Source organism: Zootoca vivipara, chromosome 3 (assembly GCF_963506605.1).
Source record: "Zootoca vivipara chromosome 3, rZooViv1.1, whole genome shotgun sequence".
NCBI classification, from domain to species: domain Eukaryota; kingdom Metazoa; phylum Chordata; class Lepidosauria; order Squamata; family Lacertidae; genus Zootoca; species Zootoca vivipara.
In genome coordinates, this window is record NC_083278.1 from 80165203 (window position 1) to 80184759 (window position 19557).

General features: G+C 40.8%; 1 protein-coding gene across 3 annotated transcripts in view; it reads left to right on the top strand.

Moving 5' to 3' along the window:
- Positions 1-543: 543 nt before the first annotated feature.
- VIT (vitrin) overlaps positions 544-19557 on the top strand; it is a 39938-nt gene continuing 20924 nt past the window's right edge. For 2 of the 3 annotated variants that reach the window (XM_035108289.2, XM_060272901.1), the window contains exons 1-6: positions 544-768; positions 13496-13560; positions 14122-14184; positions 14573-14729; positions 16306-16439; positions 18937-19011. In XM_035108289.2, coding sequence (XP_034964180.1) covers positions 13527-13560; positions 14122-14184; positions 14573-14729; positions 16306-16439; positions 18937-19011 — 463 coding nt within the window. In that variant the 5' untranslated portion in view covers positions 544-768; positions 13496-13526. The remainder of the gene's footprint in view (positions 769-13495; positions 13561-14121; positions 14185-14572; positions 14730-16305; positions 16440-18936; positions 19012-19557) is intronic. The other variant, XM_060272902.1, reaches the window with a different exon arrangement.

Here is a 19557-nt window from a genome sequence, read left to right on the forward strand (position 1 = left end):
GTTCAAAGAAGGGCTAACTTGTCTGAGAAAACTGTTCTTTCTTGTGTGCATGCTCTGTTTGTTTATGATTTCATAGAATCAGAATTGGAGAGTTGGAAGGAACCATGAGAATTATCTAGTCCAATTCTCTGCAATGCAGGAATTTTTTGCCCGTCACACAGGACTCGAACCCACAACCCTGAGATTAAGAGTCATGTGCCACCAAGAGATCTAAAGATGATTAGATTCTAATCAGTATTCTGTTTGTTAATCCCTCTCCTACCAAGGAGGTTGCAAAGTATCAATTTCAGGAGTGGTAAAATAAATGTACACACAGACGCACGCACCCTGAGTAGAACCAAAATAGAGACAAGCGGTTTTTACTTTTCCTCAAGGTTTGACACTCTGGATAAAACAGCACATGCCAATTTAGTTTCCACAATATAAAAATCCCCACAAGAGGAAAAGGAGGGGGGAAGTGGGAGGGAAAAGAAATTTAAAAGAGCACCGCCTAATTCAGCAACTACATCAGTCTAAGGAGCTCTGTGTTTGTGGAGAGAGAGAGAGAGAGAGAGAGTTTAGTGTGTCTTTCAAACTACTGCGAGCTTGACGGGAATATTTGATGAGAAAGGAAAAAGATGCCTTGGATTCTTTCTCTTGCTCATTTCTGATTCTTTAGAATAATATTGTCTGAAGTTTGTGCTGCAGAATATCTTGGAAAAAATAACCCAGGCATACTGGTTGAAGACAAGGAGTTTTCTCTTTGAAAATTCACACACCTCCGGCAAGGTAATACTGATTGTTTCCCTATGTATGATTCATTTATAGATCTAAGTTTGGAAGGGAGAGAGGAAGCACATAATTCTATATTTTGGATAATTCAATGCTTTGCATGTTAGGGGAATGCCCTGAGGGTAAGAAGTGTCTTTAAAATGAAATTGTGATACAAATACCATCATTTCTATGCATTATTTATATGCCCACAAAGTGCATGCACACACACACACACACACACACACACACACACCTACAAAACTTTGATAAATCCATCATTTAAGTACTTTTGCAGGCAAGTAATGTGTAATTTTGTTTAGTCCTTTCAGAACCATATTCATTCCCCCCCAGTAGGTTTCCTCTCATTTTTCTTTCCACATTTAAGAACTACCACCACTAGTTTACAATTGCACAAATATTGAGCTAACTTTGGGCACTGATATATTTTCCTCCTTGCTGGGGGTTCCAATTGTCTCACTGGTTGTTATATAAGTTTATGCGGAAAAAGAGGGTTGATAATGCAATGATTCCAGTGCCTTACACACGCATCTCTCTGCCTCTCCTTTCACCCCTGTGCTCCCCGCCCTGCCCCCAATATCCTTTTGTGTTGAATGGCTGCTATGCTAGTAAGACTTTAAAGAGGAATAGCATTATCAAGCCTGTCACAGCAGCTCACCTTCTCCCAGAGAGATTGGATTCTTGATAAGTCTCTGCAATGTGATTTGTGTCGGGCCAGTAGCAACATGTACCAATCACCCCAAGCGAAAATTCAGAGAAAGAAAGGTTTTATTTTTAAAAAAGTTGGGTGGTGGTTTTTTTTGGGTAATTCTAGTACTTTTGGATTGATAAAGAAATCACACATTGGGCATGGGTTCTTGGGGAGTTGTCCTTTCTTTTTTTCTGCCTTTCATTAATTAGAAAACAAAACAGATCCTTCAGAATCTGGCAAATCAGAAAGCAGCTAAAATCCCATCATTCATTAGCATGTCAAACTGCCCCAAAAGGAATTCAGTCAATGTCACAAGATTTTCAAAAGGGATTTTACAGCAAACAGAATCAGACAGCTTCCATTTCGCCATGCCATGGATACAAACAATTTAAAAAAAGAAAGTGTGTTTGTATATCAAACAAAGAGTGAGTTCCTGCAATCCTTATTGGTGTGTGTGTGGGGTGGTGGGCAGGGGAGGGTATAATTAGGTGAAAGGAAATACAGATAGTTTTATTGCTGAAATTGCCCCAAAGACAACATCATAACACAGGGCTGTTTTCTGAATGCTGATTGCTACCAGACTCTGAACAGACATGTTTCTCATTTCATTTTAATGTAATCTGACAAATTGCTTGGCAGAAGTGAGGGTTCTGGGAGAAAAAGGGCAATGCATTGAGACGTCTTATTTTTTTATTTAATAAGCATGCATAAAAGGAAACAAATGGAGGAAACATCACTATCAAGATGATTTAATGTGACCCTGATGATGGGCTGAAATGAGGGTTGGGAGGAGGACATGGTGTCCAAAATGGGGCAGGGGAAGAGTCGTGTAGGGATTTTGCCATTTGCAAGTGCGCCTGCAGAGATCTGGTCATAACTGATGTGGCAGAGTGAGACACCAACCCTCTATGAGGAGTTTGGCCAGTTTGAAGCAGCCAGAGGGAGGACCACATTGCTGCTTATCAAAACTCTGCCCAAACAGAACATTTCAGTCAGTAGCTGCTATCGTTGAGCCTATTTAGAGTTGTTGGGAAAGTGGGGGGATTGCCTCCTTACTTTCCTCTTTCTCCTGGACAATTGTTGCCACACTTTAATGTTGCTGTTGGTATTTGGAAAGTTTGCCACCAGTTGCATTCATCAATGGCTTGAAGTGGATCAATTTCTGTTGTACTGAGAGTAGATGTAAAGCAATTTTGCTGGGATTAAAATAACTTTCCTTTTGAAGGGCCCTTCATGCCATGAGGTGGGGACTTGGGAACCCCTCATTGGCTGCTCTTCCTTCATTATATTGGTGGCAGCCTCATCAAAGAATTTGAGAAGGCTGTTCTGGTTCTCCTGATGGGAGTTGTAGTCCATCACAGAAGGGTCCAGGTTGAGGAAGGCTGGTTTAGGTTTTTTGCCAGGTGAAAGTACAAATTTTTGCTACAAACTCTTTGAAATGTCTGCAAAAAGATGTGGGCCAGGCAAAAACAGTTTTGAATTTCAGTTTTGTCAGGTTCTGGACATACTGGCCAGTGCTTTAAAAGCCAAGTTGGGCTATAAAAGTACATTTAAAAAAAGACTCCATTAAGTTTGTTAATTAAACTTCTTTAACTGAATTACTTAATTAACCTCTCTTTTTTGGTTCAGTACACTGCTCAGATTTATTTGCTTTTTTAAAATCTGGTTTTTAGGACTTTATTGACTATTGCTAACTGTATATTATTGTTTTTATGTAATATGCCTTGAGATTTTTACCAAATTACACAGTAATAATAAAATAATAATAACAAAATAATAATAACATAATAATAATAATAATAATAATAATAATAATACCAATTTATTGTTTATACCCTGCCCACCTGGCTGAGTTTCTCTTGGCGGCTTCCAACAGAACAGAACATTAAAATACAACAATCTATTAAACATTAAAAGCTTCCCTAATCTGGGCTGCCTTCAGATGTCTTCTAAAAGTCTGGTAGTTGTTTTTCTCTTTGACATCTGGTGGGAGGGTGTTCCACAGGGCGAGTGCCACTACCAAGAAGGTCCTCTGCCTGGTTTCTTGTAGTAAGGGAACCGCCAGAAGACCCTCAGCCCTGGACCTCAGTGTCTGGGCAGAATGATGGGGGTGGAGACGCTCCTTCAGGTATACTGGACCGAGGCCGTTTAGGGCTATAAAGTAAAGTATACACTTTTAATAACTATACCTTATCATATACATGTAATAATAACTTTGGTCCTGGAGGGGATAGACTAGTGTCTTGAGTTGTCTCTTGCTAATGGCTGCTGGGGAGACTGGGTTGGGGGTGCCAGTGGTAAATGCATATGGAATCTGCCTTGGGGATGTAGTCAACATAGCACTAAGAGTATCCCCCATCCAGAGAGCCCTAGGATTAATGTAAACAGTTAGCATGTGGGTAATTGCACTTGTGCCAGCACTTGCATCTCCTTGCCAAGCAATCAGGAGAATTTTACCTGATTAGAAAGAGAGGTGTGATAGAATGCTCCGCACCATTTGGAAGGGAAATTCAGGCAAACAGCTTTCCATGTTCAACATTTATTCCATGCACAATGGCATAAATTATCACCTGCCAATGAATGTCCATATTCAACCCTAATCTCAGGTGTGTAAGGGCTTGTGGTTGCTCAAAGCTACACTTTTGTCCATCATTTCTTCACATAAAGACAAGCTATAAGGATAAGCACAGCAGTAATGAGCTCCATCTTAAATTAAGCCTATACCATTTTCAGACGATGGAAGTGTTACCCAGTTCAAATCATGTGTTCCTAATACATTTTCAGACTGCTTCTATGCTCCGTATTGCGTTCTCAACTGTGCATCATATGTCTTCTATATAAACATATCAATGCAATGTTGCCACCAGGACACATTCCTACTCTTGAAAATCAGTTCAATTATGCTTACAAACGAAACATTGGCAGGTATGGATTTTTTTAAAAGAAGAAAAATGCCATGTATGGTTTGTAGTTGCGTTCAGAACCTATTCCTTACTCATCCAATTTATCAGAATGTTTCTATACCTTACTTCTGATACCAATAACTATTGAGAGCTATGGTTGTATAGTAGTTAGTGTTGCACTAAGACTGGGAGAGTAGGGCTCAAACCCTCTCCCAGCCATGAAACTCGCTGGGTGACTCTCGGCCAGTCAGTGTCTCTTAGCTTAACCTTCCTCACAGTGTGGCAGATTCACAAGACAAGCTATTAAAACGAAGAGCTTAGAACTGCCCTTCTTGCCCTAGGCTGCAATCGCCATATAACCTCAAGGTTATTTTTTGTAGGTTTAATGCTTCTTAAATGTTATTTTCAAACCTGCAAAAAGCAAGCTATGCTGCACTTTTTGGGAAACCTCAAAGGACGTGTTCACACCTTGGCATCAATGCATTCCAAGATTTTCACTGATTGTTAACACTTCCACTGAGGAGCCCTTTTTTGCACAATGCTGAATATATTGGGCACAATCCAACGTATGCTGTTCCCACACAAATTCCACTGGAAAAAATGTGGTACTTGTGGGAGCAATAGCTGGGAGATTAGGCTCACTTATTGTTACTGGCAACGCCAAGCGCAGGCATTCCACTCTTCTGATTTGGCATCCAGTTAGTCTAATGAGCTATTAATATCATACATTCTAGATGTTTTATGTTTTTGGTTAAAAATATATGGGCAAAGAAACTTTCCCATTCATCATGGGATGTTTTTGAAGGAATCAATATATATATCTAGCACCTGCCACCCCTTTCTTGATGCTTCATATAGCCGGCATGTGCTGTTTGTTTTCTGGGATACAGTTCTCAATGCGAGAGGCATAACCTTTTCACAGGTGGATGGTTGTGAAAACTGATGCTGAGCTGAGTTTTTCAGTTTGGCCAGTCACCAGCTGAGCTTATCACATTCCAAGCATCTGTGTAGGTGGCCAGTTATTATCCCACCAACATGGAGAGAGCTGTGTGTCGTTACAAGGGCAGTGGACAAGAGAGGGAGGTCTGCTGCTTTGTTTGATGAGGGTTTAGTAAACATTGAGTTCTCACACTCCCATAGGACCTTCCACCAAACCTCCTGAAGGTTGAGAAAGTGTGTGTGTGTGTGTGTGTGTGTGTGTGTGTGTGTGTGTGTGTGTAGAGAGAGAGAGAGAGAGATTTAGCATCATCTAGTAAGCTGGAGCACTATTATGAATGAAAGTTTCATTTCCTGGCTCAGTTAGTTACCTTGGGTAAATAACTCATGTTATACAATTGATACCGTAGCATGAGCTCTTCCATTTCCTAGAGCACCTGTGTGCTCATTTCTGATATACAAAAATCAAGGATATAATTCTTGCTTAACATGGACACCCACACCCACACATGCCAGCTAGAAGACATGCCAAGCGGAGGGGAAGGTGATGTTATTTCAGGAGGCTGGAAAGCTGTCATAAAATCTGATTGGTGGCATGCCCGGGGGGGGGGGGGGAGAGAAGGGCCTAATATATAAAAGTATGCCTGACTCTTTAAACAGAAACATCAGAAACTGATACCCTAATCTATCTGCCAATGCCCCAGTTTATCAATCTACCGGTACAGACTATTCAGTTTTCACTTAGCTTTTTACAAAATAGTTGACATCTCCCGAGGGCCAGTCCCTAACATTTTGCTGCCTGAGATAAAGTACAGAAAACCATCAGTCTGACACAGTGGCAATGCACCCACTAGGCGGCAGCAAGTTAGCTTGAGATGGTAGCAAGCAAGCCACATGGCACCCACAGCTCTGTCATCTTCTAACTCATCACCACCACTCTCTTGTCTGCCCCCAGCATCTGAGGCACTTGGCAGGGACAGCCCTGGTTCTATCCTGTGGGTTCTTTTTTTTTCCAGCACCTCCTGATTGGCTCAGGCTTCCTGGGTCACACCCTGTGACATCATGCATCTATAGCCAGCAAACTGTCATTTAACTGAGATGGCTCAGCCCTTTGCACTCTGATGCAAAGGAATATGACAGGTGACCAAAATCTCTGGGAATCAGCAGCAACCATGACTTGCACCCTACGTCAGCTAAAGAGCCCATTCCAAATCAATGTCATACCACAAGCTGTGATTTCTAAAAAGTTCTGAAAAAAATGAAAGTATAGCAAAATGTTCAAAAGTCTTTTTTTGTTTGTTTTGTTTTATGCAGATTCTTAAAGGCCATCAAAAACATTACAGTAAAAATTAACTAACCAAAGGTGTGAATGTAGAGGGCAGCAAGATCAAGAACTTGATTATGGCATAAAGCTACATTTATTCATACATTTTTAATGATTGTTGTTTAGTCGTTTAGTCGTGTCCGACTCTTCGTGACCCCATGGACCATAGCACGCCAGGCACTCCTGTCTTGCACTGCCTCCCGCAGTTTGGTCAAACTCATGTTCGTAGCTTCGAGAACACTGTCCAACCATCTTGTCCTCTGTCGTCCCCTTCTCCTTGTGCCCTCCATCTTTCCCAGCATCAAGGTCTTTTCCAAGGATTCTTCTCTTCTCATGAGGTGGCCAAAGTATTGGAGCCTCAGCTTCACGATCTGTCCTTCCAGGGAGCACTCAGGGCTGATTTCCTTAAGAATGGATAGGTTTGATCTTCTAGCAGTCCATGGGACTCTCAAGAGTCTCCTCCAGCACCATAATTCAAAAGCATCAATTCTTCGGCGATCAGCCTTCTTTATGGTCCAGCTCTCACTTCCATATATCACTACTGGGAAAACCATAGCTTTAACTATACGGACCTTTGTCGGCAAGGTGATGTCTCTGCTTTTTAAGATGCTGTCTAGGTTTGTCATTGCTTTTCTCCCAAGAAGCAGGCGTCTTTTAATTTCGTGACTGCTGTCACCATCTGCAGTGATCAAGGAGCCCAAGAAAGTAAAATCTCTCACTGCCTCCATTTCTTCCCCTTCTATTTGCCAGGAGGTGATGGGACCAGTGGCCATGATCTTGGTATTTTTAATGATAGCCTGTTTCAAATCATGAATCGGACTAGTTATCCATCCTTGCTATAAATGGTTAATGGTAGTTGCTTGTAATTTTTAGAAAGATCCCGTCCTGGCTGCATTTCCGTGGCAATTCCCATTTCTACCTTGCCATCCTAATTATTAGTTTGCACCCATGTTTGCAGTGATAAATTATCTGGGAGTTTTAAGGGACCAGAGAAGGAACCTGTTTGACTTGATTCCTGCCAATGCTGTTCAAATATCCCTATAGTACAACTCTGTGCATATTTACCTGGATGTAAACAGTCACGGTTTTCCCCAAAGAACTCTGGGATCTGTAGTTTGGTGGAGTGCCGAGAATTGTTAGGAGACCCTTATTCCTTTCACAAATGAACCTGAGTGGTTTATTAAGCCCAGTGCTTTTTTCTAAAAAATGTTTAGGGGGAACTGAAACAGAGAGAATAATTAGCCTTGGGTGACACAATGTATCCACTCACTCTGCTTCCCCAAGTTTTCTAGGAATGGGAGACTGTGAGAACAGTGCTTAGAATACATGACTAGAGAGGTACACAACTACAGGTCCCAGAGTTTCATGTGGCCACAGCTGACTGAACGACAGTGCCATTCTATGAATCAGTAGTGAGGATCTTTCCAGAATGGCTGCCAGACATTTCCAGAACAAAAGAGAAGGAAAACAGATGGAAGTACTGGTAGTACAGGAAATGAGGAGGAGCAGGGCATTTTTTCAGCTGGAACTGAACCAGGGAGGTGTTCATGGTGAGATCCAGCACTCTTTTTCTAGAAACATAGCACTGAGGAAGAGGATTTCCTTTGCTATTTTTTCACACCAATACATAGATCCCACCATTCTGTGTTATCTGAACATAGCTGCTGATCCAGAGCCATTTCTGAAGAGCAGCTTGTTGTTCCCGGCCTCTGCTCCGCTTCTCCCCTCACTACCAGCTGCTGCTTAGGGCCCCATAAAGCCTGAGGCACATCCTAGATGGGAGCCTCCCTAGCTTCATGTTCATCCATCTAACTGGATGCATATGCAACAAGTATGAGCAAATATCATATCACCCTGGTTCATGGAAGAGGCTCCATTAATAAATCTGAATTTAGCACAAAACAGGTGAACCCAGACAGATCATTTTTGTTCAGCCAGTTAAAGAGACAATTATAGTGTATGATTAGCTCTATCAAGGGGAGACTGAATAAACAGCACAGAGTTATATGAAATTCTGCTCTTAAGCCCTTCTCTTCAGAGGGATGTCAAGCTCTGTGCGGACATGTAAGAAAAATTCATAAAATCAACCCTGGGGTGTTTTCTTTTTTTTCCAAGGAGCAAAAAGTCTTAGACATGAATTCTTTGCTCCCCTAGACTAAATATGTACCTCCAGGGGAAAGTTGGCACTGTGAAATCATTCCTAGGTTGCAAAAAAGTACAATGCAAGTACAAGGCTTTGCTTTCTTTCATGGCCAGAGATAAATCTAATAACTATACATTCATTTCTGTATTTGGTGCCTTTCTATACTGCGTTTTGAGCAAAAATGGCTAGAAATGTGACATTTTAGATTTCAGCCAATGAAAACGGTAGCCTGAGACAGGTGTTCCACTTGCATGGCGAGAATCACATGACAGAACAGTGGGGCTGAGTTAGTGAGATCCACCCCTTCTGTTGCACTTCCGCCACCTTGCCTTACCACCCTCCGAGTATTGGAGAGCAAACAGGTCTGCAGTGGGGGATCCGGTGCCTTTGGAGAGTCTTCCTGTGCAATGTAGAGCCCAAATAGTGTATAGTTCTAAATCACAATGGATAATACAACAGGTTCCCCAATACAGGCATTTTCCTGGACAGCGGTGGGATGTGGACTAGGATGTGGGAGAAGTGGCAGAACTACTGGGAAGTCCCCCTCATCATGTGAGCAGGGAAACCCCTAGAGTTGCTATCGAATTAGAGTAATACATTTGCCATGGATCCATTGGACATGTCTGTATCATACACTTAGAATTAGTTGAAAGCTGCATCCCTGCGATTTCCACCCATTAGTCCTGCTCTTTGGAACTACAGAGAGCAAGCCTGCTCCAGCCCTTCAGTTATTTGAAGACGGCCATCAGCTACCCTTAATATTCTCTTTCCCCAGGCTAAACATACCCAACTCCTTCAATCATTCCTCATAAGATGCGACTTCCAGATCCTTTTACCATCCCAACCACCCCTCCCGCTTCAGCTGGTCAATGTCCTTAAAATGTAGAACCTAGAACTGTGGCCTGAACAGCTCTTTAACTGGTTTAATCATTCTTCCTTCTCCCTGGGACCTGTAGTTGTGTACCTCTCTAGTCATGTATTCTAAGCACCGTTCTCACTGGTCTCCCATTCCTAGAATACTTGGGGGAAGCAGAGCGAGTGGATACATTGTGTGACCAAAGGCCAATTATTCTCCCTCTGCCTCAGTTCCCCATTTGTAAAATTGGAATCATAACATACAGGGTAATTGCAAGAGCAACCTTAAAATATTTTATATGCAAATGAAAAGGAGTAGTGCGGTAGTTTGCAGGATCAAAGGAAAATTACGCTAATAATAATAATAATAATAATAATAATAACCTCATGCATTTAGCATTCTGAACGCATGGAAGACTAGTCATTTAACTGCTTCGAATTAATGTGCACTTCTCCTCCTGACTATCTAGGCGAGAATTATTGGAAGCATGCAAGTTCCTATGATGGAGGTGTGTGAGTGATGCTTGAATAAAAGTATAAACATTCCACAGGTGTCGGCCAGTTGGATGGAAGCTGAATGCCTGCAGGGGCTGGAGGAGGAGTTAATCATCCTAAGGAGATTTCACATTTCCGCCATTTAGAAGTTTGCTATGTGGAGCCATAAGTTCAGTGTCAGGTGTTCCTATGAAATCCTATAGCAGAGCCCATGCTCAGGGCAACGCTTGAAAACAGCTGACACTCTGAATGAGTGTTTGTGACACTTTCACGGCAGTGCTTTAACAATGGCTCTTTTCATGTGCAGCCCAGGCTGGAGCCGATTCAGCTTCAGTCAGTGCACCCTGATTAAGGATGGAATACTGGTGTCATTTAGCAGTCAACAGTGTGATAAGGCCCAGGACAGACCAACCACACAAGCAATAGCAATAGGGTACCCAACTTCATACCCTCCAGATGTTTTTGGCTACAGCTCCATCATCCCTGGCTATTGAGAATTGTAGTCCACAACATCTGGAGGGACCACACTGACTACGCCTGAAACAGAGGGTGCCTTTAAATAGAAGACTGTCTTCTGACAGCCCTTTAAGATAGAGGGCAGTACTGGCTAAAGCAGGAAGCATTGCAACCCTACAACTTGAATTGAGGGAACACCTCCAAGTAGTAGCCAGCAGCATGCAATCCTTGCTTACAAAATGCAAGCTTGCTATACTAATGTTTAGTATTTACTAGTGATACGTGTGCGTTCTACTTTGTTCCCGTCTTTTCTTCTTTTATAGAGCTCCCAAGCCGAGCTCTGCTTATATTCACAGATACAAAACTACGTCTGGCAAACTGCTTTTCTCTACCTTGGAAGCAGATGTGTAGGACTAACTTCTAAGAGGAAGACGATCAGGTCCCAAAAAATGGGATCTATACAGTAGGCAAATGTATACCTTTTTAATGGACCAACTAATTATTCAGCAGCTGCACACTTTCAAACCTTGCAACTGAAAGTTCAGCTGAAAACTCACACCTTGTTTGAATGGTGTATTTTCTTTTGCCATTCCAATTTTATAGGCTATGAAATTTGACACACTAAGCCACCTTCTCTGGCCAAGCTGTAACTGAATCAACAATCCTGATAATTTCTTGGCTCTCTGAGCCTACAAAACCACATGCCAAATCAACCATTGAGTCTCTAAGGTGTCATAGGAGATTATGCCCAACGGTCTGGTCATGTAAGCCACAGCATTGAGAAATAGAATCCAAAAGGGCGACTTATTTCCTTGTACAGTGGTACCTCTACTTACGAATTTAATGTGTTCCGAACGCACATTTGTAAGTCGAATCCCATAGCAATGCATTGAGAGAAAAAATTCATAAGTAGAAGCAACCCTATCTAAAAATTCGTAAGTAGAAAAAATCCTATCTAAACCGCATCCAAGATGGCGGACAGAGCTCCATTCGTAAGTAGAAACATTCGTAAGTAGAGTTATTCGTAAGTAGAGGTACCACTGTACCAGCAAAGCGGTCCATTGTCACAACAGCACTCAACAGTGGTAAAAGCCCCCATGCCATAGATTCAATGGCTGCCCTAATCATTTAATTATTTTTCTTTCCTAGAAAGATGCTCGGACTGGCAGGCTGTATAGTTTGCAGGCCATAATTGCCTAATTTTCCTCTTTGGAATCAGAGAGACTGTTGTCTTGTTCAAGTGTTAAACAAACCTCCTCTGTCTTGGTGAGCTTTTCCTTTATTGTACTGTTTCAGCATCATTTAGTATAGTTCCAACTAAAGGAAACTGCTCATCTTAAATGTTTGCACATTTTGTTCTGCCTAAGCCATATAATAGCCACACAGGTATAAAGGCTCCAATATCACATCTTGTGACCCTCCAAACCAACTGCAGCCAATCATTCATGCTTGGCAAACCTCTTGGGACTGCAAAAACAGGAATTATTAAGCGCCTGGCAGACTGCAGTGTGGAAGTTGTGGCTGTATCACTAGCTGTGCAGGTCTGCTGTAATCAAAACATATGTTAATCTACCTCTCATTCACCTATTCCCATACTAGGCATTCTCTGAATCCCATATAAAACTATATTTAACTTCCAGCCCTGCATGCAAAGCTGAGAGTGTTTCCAATAAGCCACTTCCTCCAACTATTTTTAAAATGACCATAGTCCGCTACTGTTTATTATGCTATTACTGAAGCAACATCATCACCAGTCTAGAGAGAGAGAGAGAGAGAAGAAAAACATCTGTATCTGTAGAAAAGACTGGGCAAACTTACTCCTGAAGAAGATTAGTGACAGTAAACCGCTTACATTGCCCAGGATAATCACATTGTGCCCATAAAGAATTTCTGTTTGCACATGTAATCCACAGGTGGAAATAAAATTCTGAAAACCAGCACTTCCATTTAAAAACATAAGATTAGCCATGGCCAAACTGCTTGTGAGATTAAACAATCCACTGGTAGAAGATCTTTAATCTTCCAGCGCCTTCAAAGTGCATTCTAAAAGCCAGACTATCAATAACATAATTTAAAAGGAAGACATTCTGGGGCTTAGGTGTGATTTCAAAACATCTATTTTCTTTAAAATGTTACAACTTTCCCAATATTAGGAAAAGACGGTTGCTTTAAAAATAAAATCTCTTTTCAAAGAGATATCTGATTGTGTGATCAGTGTGTTCAAAGTGACCACCTTTCCAGGTTTTAGGGCAGTTTCAGCTAAGTGGGCTTGTGGGTCATCGATGCTATAAATCAGAACTCCCGTCCTGTCGCACATCTTCAGGGTGCCCCAAATCAGCTACAATAAGTCAAAATCTCCACAAAAGCCTCTCTTCTACCAGGTATGCTTGCTGTTTGGGTGCCAATACTGATACTCTGGTGTGATAGAAGCAATATGAAGCAAGTAAGGAGGTAAAAAAAAGCCTTTTGTTGGGTCCCAGGATTTATCGACATAAGGCTTTGGAATGGTTGTATGGTTCTCTAGATGGAATTACAGATTGGTTGTGTTTTTCCCACACCTATGTCCTTCCAAAAAGCATTCATCACTGACTTCAACCTTAGAATGTTGATGCTGCTGCTACTATTATTATTTAGTATTTAAATCCAACAAAAAGAAAACAACATGTTTAAAAAAACAGCATGTATCATAGCCATTCAATGAAAAATACAGTAATTAAAAAAATGTCCCTCTGATAAATGTGTCAGTTTTTAAAATAAATAAGCAAACGTTGGAAGGAACTAGGGTACTCTGAAAGGACTTCAAGAAACATAACCTTAATCTACTCAAACAATGATAAACCAAACCACAGATAAATGGTAAGAAAATGAGATTTTTAAACTAAGTGAGGAAGTATTGGATTTTGTTTTATTTTACTTTACAGTGAACCTGATTAAAATTCCAAGACTCTCATCATGAAGTCAAGAACAACAATTGCAACAATATTTGGTAAGTAACCAAATAAGGGGCATACTTTCATATTTTACCACCTCTGCTTTGTTTGCTTGCTTATATATAGCCCAACCTATCCCACAGATTCAGGTTGGGTGAAACCACTTTCATCAGAAAAGACAGATGAGCCACTGCCTCCAAACGAGTTTAAAATCTAAGATAATTTGATATACAAGGTTTGGAGTAACAAAGGTAGATTGTAATAGTACTGATGTTTCATCTGGAGAATTTTAAAACTGGTATAAACAATAGGAGGCTGCAATCCTATACACCAGGGGTATTGGAATGATGGGACTCCAACTCCTATCATCCCTGAATTTTGGCTGCAGTGCCTAGGACTGATGGAAGTTGGGGTTCAAGGATTTCTGGAGGACATCATGTTGGCTATCCGTTATATGCACACATCCTGGGAGTAAGCAGCACGGAACTAAGGGATGCTTATCTCTGTGTACACACACATAGGATTGCACTGTACATTCCAGAAAACCCTTCAATGTCATGCAAACTGATGCTGCAAATGTCTGCTTCCCTCACATTGTCCAACGTGCTCTGTTTCAGCTCTGTTGCTGACTTGTATCTATGCCACCAAAGAAGCCACGAAGAAGAAAAAGTCCAAACTGTGTAAGTGAAAAAAGCAATGCACCTGCCTGATGGAAGATGGGAGCTTTGAACCTCAACCTTGTGTGAGAATAGGGAGAGGCTTCATGTATGGTATTCACTGCACATCTTGGGGGCACACCAGAGCTCTTCTGCTTAAAGCAAGTTACCAAAACGGGTTGTATCACACAGCTTTAAATACATAAGTAAGCAAAGTGCTGCTTGATCAGGACAAAGGGCCGTCTAGTCCAGAATCCTGACTTACTCTTCTTTGCCTACAAATGTACACCACTTAAGTACTAAAAAGAAAGAACAAGCAGCTGCTGACGTAAGACTTCTGTGTTAATTGCATGGTTTCAATGCTACCAAGAGCATCAATATTAAAAATAACATTCCATTTGTGCCTTCACAGATGTTCCTCAGATCGACTGTGACATCAAAGCTGCAAAGATAATCAACCCTGAATTTATCGCTAAGTGTCCCTCTGGATGTCAGGATGTCAAATATCGTGTCTACGGCACTGATATCTACGCTTCTTTTTCCAGTATATGTGGCGCTGCTATTCACAGGTCAGCAGAGTTGTCCTTCAGTCTAAGACAGTGCACAGAACCCCAGGGAAATATGATTGTTGCTTCAGTGGTAGAAACTCACAAGGTGTGAGCAAATAATTCTACAAGCTTAGCAGTTCCACAGTCACTTCAAACTAATCATCCCTTCTCTCCCTTTAACTTTACTGCACTTGATAGCTAACCAGGTATATATTGTAGCACATTTATTTTGGGCTAACAACCTTTTAGGGGTAACAGCAAGCACTCTGTAGAGAGCTCACAGTGGCAGGATGAGCTTGGCTTTCTCACAAAAGGTGTGCATACCTTTCGGTTGAATACTGGCATGAACGTCAGTCTTGCTTCTCCTTCAGACAAACTTTAGCTTTAGCTTTACCTTTCATCAGTTTATCTCATTTGTTATTTTAAGTGGAATTTCTGTAAAACTGGAAAAGTTTAAATGCAAAACTATTATTATTATTATTATTATTATTATTATTATTAACATTTGTATACCGCCCTTTATACAGGGCAGTTCACAACATAAAATTACAAAATATCAACACAAACCAAATGAAAAAGCAAAAGCAATAAACACATTTAAAAGGCCATAGATTGTTTAATTAGGCAAAGGTCTAGTTATAGAGAATTATTTTTGCTTGATGCCTAAAGATATATAACAAAGGCACCAGGTGAACATCCCTAGGGGGGGGAGCATTCCAGAAGAGGGAAGCCACTCCAGAAATGGGTGGTTCTTTTGTTGTCACCGTCTGGACCTCATGGAGGGGCCTTACATAGAACGGCCTCAGATGAAGATTGCACTTCTGACTCTGTTCATATGGGGGGGGGGTCCCCTTGAGGTATTGTGGTCCTGAGCCATTCAAGATTTTATAGGTCAAAACCAACACTTTGAATGGAGCCTAGAAGCTAACTGACTACTAGTGCAGGCAGGCCAGGATTGCTGTAATATGCTCAAACTGTCTTTCTGCAGTGAGCAACCTGCTGAATTCTGCACCAGCTGAAGTTTCTGAACTGTCTTCAGAGGCAGCCCCATGTAAACCACTGTTAGTGGAAGGAGGTGTATTGACAAGCATCACAGGAGCCAGTCAAACAATGGAACCACAGTGATGGATTCCATGTTTGGGCCTTGGTTGGTCGGTATGTGCTGTGGGTAGAACTCGTTGATCTTAATTTGGAAACTGAAATCTTTTTCTTGCGCATCAGGGTAGATTAAGCATGTGGAAGTGATTCACATCAGAGGTTTAGACTAGGTACATTCCACCTAAGAATTATCCTTAGTCCTGTAATTATAAAGTAGCTTGCCAAATGGCTTTAGTGCTGCACTGTGGAGTTAATGAGCACCAGAAAGCACATCTCAGTGTGTCAGAGACAGAGGTGAACCTAGTTTTAAAAAAACAAAACCACAAACAAGAACAAGAACAAGAACTATCTGCTGGGTTAGAACAAGTCCAGTTCTGAGAGGAGTCTGGAGAAAATGTGTAAGGCACCTGGAATTTTGCACCTGTGTGGGTTAGGCTTGCCATTCAAAAGCCTTTCAGCATTCTAGGGTGTTTCTGAACTGAATGCCTTATTTTTGCAGTGGTACAATTGACAAGTCTGGAGGGAAAATCCTGGTTCAAAAGGTTGCTGGACAATCTGGCTACAAGGGTAGTTTCTCCAATGGGATCCGATCGTTGTCTTTACCACGGTGGCGGGAGTCCTTCATTGTTTCAGGTATTTTTATACCTAATCTCTTTGTTTCACTGTCATACTTTGAAAACTAATAATCAGATGATCTGATTATTGATACTGAAGCATTGATACCCATATAATAATACTGGCCCCATCTGCACAATACAATTAAAGCATTATCATACCACTTTACACAGCCATGGCTTTCCCCAAAGAATTATGGGAAATATAGTCTGTTAAGAGTGCTGAGAGTTGTTAAGAGACCCCTATCCTCCTCACACAGCTACAATTCACAGAGACCGCTGGGAAGAGGAATTGACTGTTAAACCATTCTGGAAACATAGCTCTACGATGAGGAAACTCTCAGCATCCTTAACTATAGTCCCCAGGATTATTTGGGGTAGTCATGACTGTTATCAGTGATATAATAGTGTTTTAAATGATTAATGCAGATATGGTTTAAGTCTTCAGGGGTTATCTGGAATAATTTTGCTTTGGGGTATTCTTTCAAATAATTCAGACAAGCCAGAGATTGAAACCAGTCTGAATCACTTGGAATTCTTCCCCTCCACTCAATAATTCACTGCAAATACAAAAATTGCAGTAAGTCATCTGTGAATGACATCTAAACAGCAAGCCAAGCTAAGCTTGAGCAGTTGAGCTGCATCTATTGCAACTGAGCTCATTTTCTACAAGCCAAAATAGTGGCATTTCAAAGTTTCAAACAAAACCATACTGGCAGTGTTTCCACTTAGCAAACAATTAGGAGTGTGGGATTTGCCTGCTTGGTGAATCAGGATCTGTACAAAGGCCCATAGAAAACAAAGAATTGGGTCGAGGAAACCAAGCTAGGAAGCAGGATATTGTGAAGCGTGAAGAAGAGAGGCAAGTTCACAGGATTCAAATGATGAGGACACTAGGAGGTATGCAAATTGGCTGGTACTCACTTTCAGAGTATTGAAATGTGCTGGCTTATGTGCAAACAAATGACTCCATTCAGATCAATGAGAACTCCCTGCTAAAGTAACACAATCTGTTCTGGATGTCTTTGGGGAAGTTATGGACATTATATTCATCTTAGTTTTCCATGCAGCAATTAAAGTATGCATTAAAAAATGATCAAAACTAACTATATTGCCAATTATAGGTAGGTAGCCGTGTTGGTCTGAGTCGAAACAAAATAAAAAAATTCCTTCAGTAGCACCTTAAAAACCAACTAAGTTTTTATTTTGGTATGAGCTTTCATGTGCATGCACACTTCGTCAGATACCAATTGTTTCTTTTTATTGCCAATTGTTCCTTTTTTAAAAAAGTATTTACACATTTAGGGTTAAAACGAAAAACCAAGGACTAGATGCTGCATGGCAAGCCAATCTAATTCACTTCCTCTTTGTTTGATTAATTACATGCTTAGTCTTGGGCATCTTGTAGTTTTATCACACATCAGCCTGAATTTCAGAGTTTTGTATACTTAAGCCCCTTGAAATTAAGGTGCTTGATAGTGCATTCCTATACATGCCTACTCAGATGTAAGCCACATTGAGTTCAGTGGGATTTACTCCTATTGGGTATATTTCTTTATTTAATTGATTTAACAAAATTTACATACCACTTGATTTCAGTAAAACATCTAAGCAGTATACACGAGGGATTAAAATTGTAAGATAAAATTCAGTTAAAACAAATATTTAAAAATAGTTAAAATTAACAATAACAGTGATTTAAACACATCTACATGTCTGGCTAGGTCTGGCATATGATTGCTTGTTGCTATAAAGGTTCTTAAAACATTTACTTACTGCTGTAAATGTTAAAAACATTTACCGTTTCTAAAAATGTTGCTTTGCAATGTAGTTTGAGGTGGGAAATGTCAAAAGAGGTAACATATGATGTGGCACAATGAAAGGTTTATGGTTTGTACCAGACTATAACTGTCACGATCTCCCATATGTGGTTTAAATGTGAACTCAAATGTAGCTTACACACACATTGAATTCTTTCACTATTATCATGATAAATAATGGGCTTTAAAAAACAATCTGTAATGAAACGGAACTCGATTAAAAATTATGTATGTGGTAAATAAGGGGAACCACCTAGAGGCGTGGGGTTTTTTTTTTGTGAGGTACTTGCATCCATGACATAAATCTTTGTTAATTCAGTGGAATGAGTTTTGTTATGTTAGCCTTGCAAACAACAACCACCACCTCAGGAGATATGAATGGCAAAGCAATGTGAAGTTGCTTGTTCTTTAATATTAAAGCAGTTTTACCCATAAAAGGTACTAGGCCACCCACATGTTCTTTTGTACCACAGAGCAGCTGGCATGGCAGATCTTGCAGTGAATAATTGAAAGCCCTGGGGGAAATTGCAAAGGTCTAATTACCTGAAGGTTTATTTAAGAACTTATATTATGCTAAATATGTATATCCTATACTGCATTGGATATGTGCTGTAGATCTACTGGATTAAAATGTGTTTGCTTAATTCCAAGGTCATGTACTCGCTCCGATTTGGCTTTTCTGTTTGTTTTCCACAGAGGGCAAACCCAAAAAAGGTGTGCAGTACCCATCAACACTTGAATATTCATCATCCCCAAACACACCTGTTAAAGGCAAGTGTAAGATTTTCTTCTGGGAGTGTGTGTGTATTGTGTTCTTCCATATACAGCTCCACCTGCACTATACATTTAAAACAGCATCTAACTGCTTTAAGTAGTCATTGTTTCCCCAAAGAATCCAGAGTACTCAAGTTTGTTAAGTGCGCTGAGAGTTATTAAGAGGCCCGGTTCCCCTCACAGAGCTACAATCCACAATTCAAGGTCAGTCCCTCTTCCCAATGAACTCTAGGAATCGTAGATCTGTGAAAAGAAGAGAGGCATCCTAACAGCTCTACGATTCCAAGTTACACATGACTTGTTGCCATAACAAGAGGTGGAATGGGGCCTTTGTGCTATGAAACATGGATGCAGCGTTTTTGTTTTGTGTGTGTGTTTTAAATGTTACTTTGCTGAAAGTATTTAGTACCTATACACAACCACACTCTACAATGCAGTGAGGAGTGCAAATCTCAGCATCTTCTGTCAGTGTAGACAAGATGGATGTAGATGGACCGATGGTCTGATTCTGTATAAGGCAGCTTCCCATGTTCCTATATTTTG